At 60.6% G+C, this 6,000-nt stretch overlaps 1 protein-coding gene across 1 annotated transcript in view; it reads right to left on the bottom strand.

The window, feature by feature from the left end:
- Nucleotides 1-6,000, bottom strand: part of LOC144738647 (serine/threonine-protein kinase PAK 2-like) — a 34,650-nt gene that overhangs the window by 7,434 nt on the left and 21,216 nt on the right. Inside the window, exons 7-11 of the mRNA XM_078621644.1 lie at nucleotides 4,430-4,670; nucleotides 2,819-2,882; nucleotides 2,194-2,242; nucleotides 851-963; nucleotides 320-437 (exon numbers count right to left, since the gene is read on the bottom strand). Coding sequence (XP_078477770.1) covers nucleotides 320-437; nucleotides 851-963; nucleotides 2,194-2,242; nucleotides 2,819-2,882; nucleotides 4,430-4,670 — 585 coding nt within the window. The remainder of the gene's footprint in view (nucleotides 1-319; nucleotides 438-850; nucleotides 964-2,193; nucleotides 2,243-2,818; nucleotides 2,883-4,429; nucleotides 4,671-6,000) is intronic.

Here is a 6,000-nt window from a genome sequence, read left to right as displayed (position 1 = left end):
GGTGTGAGTGGGGGTGTGGGTGGGGGGGGACGAGTGGGTGTGGGTGGGGGGGTGTGAGTGAGTGAGGGGGGCGAGTGGGGCGGGTGGGTGTGGGTGGGTGGGTGGGGGGTGTGAGTGGGTGGGGGGGGTGTGGGTGGGGGGGGTGTGGGTGGGTGTGGGTGGGTGGGGGTGAGTGAGTGGGGGGGTGTGGGTGGGTGTGGGTGAGTGGGTGAGTCGGGGGGGTGTGAGTGGGGGGTGTGGGTGGGGGGGGTGTGGGTGGGTGTGGGTGGGGGTGAGTGAGTGGGCGGTGTGGGTGGGTGGGTGGGGGTGAAAGCGTCACCTCACGACACACGGCTGCGATCTGCCCCTCGTCCATGCACGTCTCCGTGACGACGTCGGTGAGTGAGCCACCCGCCAGGTACTCCATCACCACCCACAGCTCCTCGCCCACCAGGTAGCTGGGGGGTTACCCACCGTGACAGTCGCTCACAAAGCCACAACCACCACAACCACCACAACCACCACAACCACCACAACCACCACAACCACCACAACCACCACGGAGCCAGTCGCTCAACGCCACAACCACCATGGTAACCGCGGTGACAGTCGCTCACAACGCCGCCACCACCACCACCACCACGGTAACCACGGTGCCAGTCGCTCAACGCCACAACCACCACACCCACCACACCCACGGCTCCTCACCCACCACGGTACCAGTCACAATGCCACCACCACCACCACAACCACAACAACTGCTGCACAACAACGACAACCGCAATGCAAGTGCCGCCTGCGATTGGCCAGCCATGGCGGAGACCCGGAATCCGAAGAGTTGTGAAGTTATTGTTTTCCCTTTCCCGCTCACCTGTCCAGGTAGTTGACGACGTTGGGGTTCTTGTTGGCGCGCATCACCAGGATCTCGTTGATGATCAGCTCCTTCTTGGGCTGCTGCTGCAGGTTCATCTGCTTGATCGCCACCTGGCGGAGCGGGAAAAGGCAAAGCAGATAAAAAGGTCCCTCCCCCCACCTCGTGAGCCAGCGGCGATTCTCCCACGCTCCCCCCCCTCCCCCGTGACGAACCGGGAGATAGAAAACTACGAGAAAACCACAGTGGGTCATCGATTACCCGGCACCGCGCAATTATATCCGGGCAGCTTCCAACGTTATCCGGCTGCGGTCCCGGTCCGATCCGGCGAAAACCTCCCCAAAGGCTGTGAACACCCATCACCGTGTGGGCATGGCTACGCTTGAGTTCAGTGTTAAATATCACATACACTACATGATACACTACACACAACTTAGTGGACAAAAACGCACGCGGATACATCGCCCCATTGATGCGGAGTCTTCGAGATTGGAGCGGTAAGCACGGTACAGTCAAGTAGAGATATTTGTGTTCGTCTATTTTTATGTTTATTTGTAGCTATATAACAATTTTAAAACACTTAACGACGCACACACGACGCCTACAAACGTGTCGTACGAGGATGTGCAGAAGCAAGCTGTTTTAAATAATTATGATGATTCGTGATTATCCCGCGTTTTTTTTAATCCAGCACCCCCGAAGTCACCGTATAATCGGTGATCCACCGCCGGTTTGATTTTACCGGATGTCAAGGCCCCACGAGTAGCGACCGAGGCCACCGCAAGTGCCAGCTCAAGGAAGTGGCTGATTATCGTCGTCGTCATCGCCACGTGGGAATTCATAGGAGTGGCCAAATAACTCTTAAACATGTCGCCCGGAAACACCGGGAGACACGGGGACGCACGGGGAGACACGGTGAGACACGGGGCGACACGGGGAGACACGGGGAGACACGGGGAGACACGGGGAGACACGCGGAGACACGGAGAGACACGGAGAGACACGGGGAGATACGGGGAGATACGGGGAGACGCGGAGATACGGTGGGGGGGGGGGGGGGGGGGGGGGGGGAACCGGAGAACCCGGGGACAATTCCATGCGACAACGGGGAGAGAGAAATCGCAAACTCCAAATATACAGCACACAGAACACACGTAAACACAGCATACACGGACACCGAGACTGTGCACACAGAATACACAGACACACACACACACACCCACAGAATACACAGACACACAGAACACACGGACACACACAGAATACACACACACAGAATACACGGACACACACACAGAACACACGGACACACAGGAGCAGCAGGTTAAGAAGTCTCGTCTCACCTCCTGTCCCGTAGACACGTCACACGCTGTGTAGACCGTCCCTGATGCACTGCACACAGAAAACAAAATACCCCGTGCAGCTCACACGGACGGTTGGGGGTCAAGTGCTATTAGCGAGCAGCTGCACAACGATTCAGCGGTGTTCCATCTTGGCAGATCAGGCCCACTCAGCTGCGTAGCTCAACAACGTGGCGGATATCACCATCACCACCATCACGTGCAAGTTCATAGCAGTGGCCAAACACTCCAGACGCGTGGTGACGTCGGATGTAAATGCGGGAGGACCCGGATCAAACTCCACGCGGCCACAGGGAGAGAGAGAGACGCAGACTACAAATACACAGCAGCAGCAGCAGCAGGGGGTTGCGGGAGTGAGCACCACACCCGGCCACCTTTGTCTCCCCAATTCCTGTTGTATGCACGTTGCACCCGGTACTCATTTCAGGCCGAGTCAACCTAGGGAAGGCCCAGAACCGGGCCTAATGTACACGGTATAGAAGTAGGGGTTATGGAAAAGGGGATAGGGGTAGCGGGGGTAGGGGATAGGGGGTAGTGAGGGTAGGGGCTATTGTAGAGGGGATAGGGGGTGGTAGGGGATGGGGGGTGGTAGGGGTTGTTTACTGACCCCTGTCCGATCTTCTCGAACCGTGCGTACTTCTTCTTGGGGTCCCCGACGCTCACTATGCTGCCTGTGCACACACACAGACACACAGCACACACAGACATCACACACAGCACACAGCACACAGCACACACAAACATCACACACATCACACACAAACACACAGCACACGCACGCATCACACACAGACATCACACACAGCACACAGCACACAGCACACACAAACATCACACACATCACACACAAACACACAGCACACGCACGCAGCACACAGAGACATCACACACAGCACACACAGACATCACACACACGCACGCAGCACACACAAACATCACACGTAGCACACAGCACACACAGCATACAGACACACACAAACATCACACGCAGCACACAGACACACAAACATCACACACAGCACACACAGCATACAGACACACACAAACATCACACGCAGCACACAGACACACAAACATCACACACAGCACACACAGCATACAGACACACACAAACATCACACGCAGCACACAGACACACAAACATCACACACAGCACATGCAGCACACAGCACACACAGACATCACACACAGCACACAGACATGCACACGCTGCACACACGCACGCAGCACACACAAACATCACACACAGCACACAAACATCGCACACAAACATCACACACACACACAGCACACACGCACACAGCATACAGAAACACACACACGAACACACAGGCACATCACACACAGCACACACAAACATCAAACAGCACACGACACACACAGACCACATACACACCACACGCAAACCACGCACACACCACACGTACACACAAAGACACCCCGTAAAGACTTAACAGACTGTTGGGACAAGTGCTGTTAGCGAGCGCCTATGAAGGTTGGCGCAGCGCATGAGAAGGTGGGTGGCCAGCACCACGCTCGGCCGCCTTTGTCTCCCCAGTGGAGATGTTTACACACCGCACCAGGTACTCATTTGAGGCTGAGTCGACTCAGGGGAGGCCCAGGACCGGTTCAAATAATCGTCACCGGTGTTGGCCGTGAGCGGTGGTGGTGGTGCGGTGTGTGGTGCTGTGCGTGGTGGTGGTGCAGCATGGTGGTGGTGGTGCAGCGTGGTGCTGTGCGTGGTGGTGATGCCGTGCGTGGTGGTAGTAGTGGTGCAGCGTGGTGGTGGTGGTGCAGCGTGGTGGTGGTGGTGGAGCGTGGTGCTGTGCGTGGTGGTAGTAGTGGTGCAGCGTGGTGGTGGTGGTGCAGCGTGGTGGTGGTGGTGGTGGAGCGTGGTCCTGTGCGTGGTGGTGATGCCGTGCGTGATGGTAGTAGTGGTGCAAGCATGGTGGTGGTGGTGGAGCATGGTGTAGCGTGGTGGTGGTGCCGTGCGTGGTGGTGGTGGTGTAGTGTGGTGGTGGTGCGGTGGTGGTGGTGGTGCGTGGCGGTGGTGGTGGTGCCGTGCGTGGTGGTGGTGTAGCGTGCGTGGTGGTGGTGGTGGTGTAGTGTGGTGGTGGTGCGTGGCGGTGGTGGTGGTGTAGCGTGCGTGGTGGTGGTGGTTGTGCTGTGCGTGGTGGTGGTTGTGCTGTGCGTGGTGGTGGTGGTGGTGGTGCCGTACGAAGCTTCTCAAGGATCTCGTCGTCCGACATCTTGGCCTTCTTCTTGCTCTTGTCGCCCGCGACGCCGCCGTCGGGCCCCGGCTTGTCGGGGGTCCCCTTGTGGGGGGTCCCACCTGAGCCGGCCTCCCCGCCGTGGTGGGGTGGGGGGCCCCCCGGGGACGGGGCCCCCCCTCCGACGCCGACGCCGTCCTTGGCCGGCTGGGGTGGCCGCAGGGGCTCGATGACGGAGCGCGTGTACATCTGCACGCAGCCGTCATCATGGCGTGGAGCAGCCGTCATGGCGTGGAGCAGCCGTCATGGCGTGGAGCAGCCGTCATGGCGTGGAGCCGTCATTGGCGTGGAGCCGTCATGGCGTGGAGCAGCCGTCATTGGCGTGGAGCAGCCGTCATTGGCGTGGAGCAGCCGTCATGGCGTGGAGCAGCCGTCATGGCGTGGAGCCGTCATTGGCGTGGAGCCGTCATGGCGTGGAGCCGTCATGGCGTGGAGCAGCCGTCATGGCGTGGAGCCGTCATTGGCGTGGAGCCGTCATGGCGTGGAGCAGCCGTCATGGCGTGGAGCCGTCATTGGCGTGGAGCAGCCGTCATGGCGTGGAGCAGCCGTCATGGCGTGGAGCCGTCACTGGCGTGGAGCCGTCATGGCGTGGAGCCGTCATGGCGTGGAGCCGTCATTGGCGTGGAGCCGTCATGGCGTGGAGCCGTCATGGCGTGGAGCCGTCATTGGCGTGGAGCAGCCGTCATGGCGTGGAGCAGCCGTCATGGCGTGGAGCCGTCATTGGCGTGGAGCCGTCATTGGCGTGGAGCAGCCGTCTTGGCGTGGAGCCGTCATGGCGTGGAGCAGCCGTCATGGCGTGGAGCAGCCGTCATGGCGTGGAGCAGCCGTCATGGCGTGGAGCCGTCATTGGCGTGGAGCCGTCATGGCGTGGAGCCGTCATGGCGTGGAGCAGCCGTCATTGGCGTGGAGCAGCCGTCATGGCGTGGAGCAGCCGTCATGGCGTGGAGCCGTCATTGGCGTGGAGCCGTCATGGCGTGGAGCCGTCATGGCGTGGAGCAGCCGTCATGGCGTGGAGCCGTCATGGCGTGGAGCCGTCATGGCGTGGAGCCGTCATGGCGTGGAGCCGTCATTGGCGTGGAGCCGTCATTGGCGTGGAGCAGCCGTCATGGCGTGGAGCCGTCATGGCGTGGAGCCGTCATGGCGTGGAGCAGCCGTCATGGCGTGGAGCCGTCATGGCGTGGAGCCGTCATGGCGTGGAGCAGCCGTCATGGCGTGGAGCCGTCATGGCATGGAGCAGCCGTCATGGCGTGGAGCCGTCATGGCGTGGAGCCGTCATGGCGTGGAGCAGCCGTCATGGCGTGGAGCCGTCATGGCGTGGAGCCGTCATGGCGTGGAGCAGCCGTCATGGCGTGGAGCAGCCGTCATGGCGTGCGGGGTGTCAACCCGAGCAACCGTGGGGGAGACCCCCACGAGCGAAGGGGAGAAACACTCTACCCCCCCGCCCCCTCCCCCCCTGCACCGCCGTCTCCTGCGCCCCGTGACCGCGTCCGCGTCTCGGTCGGTCAACCCGCGGCACCTG

The sequence above is a fragment of the Lampetra planeri genome, unplaced genomic scaffold (genome assembly GCF_965212315.1).
Source record: "Lampetra planeri unplaced genomic scaffold, kcLamPlan1.2.h2 scaffold_111, whole genome shotgun sequence".
NCBI classification, from domain to species: Eukaryota; Metazoa; Chordata; class Hyperoartia; order Petromyzontiformes; family Petromyzontidae; genus Lampetra; species Lampetra planeri.
Note: the sequence above shows the minus strand (reverse complement) of the source record. Positions and strands in the feature narration are given on the sequence as shown.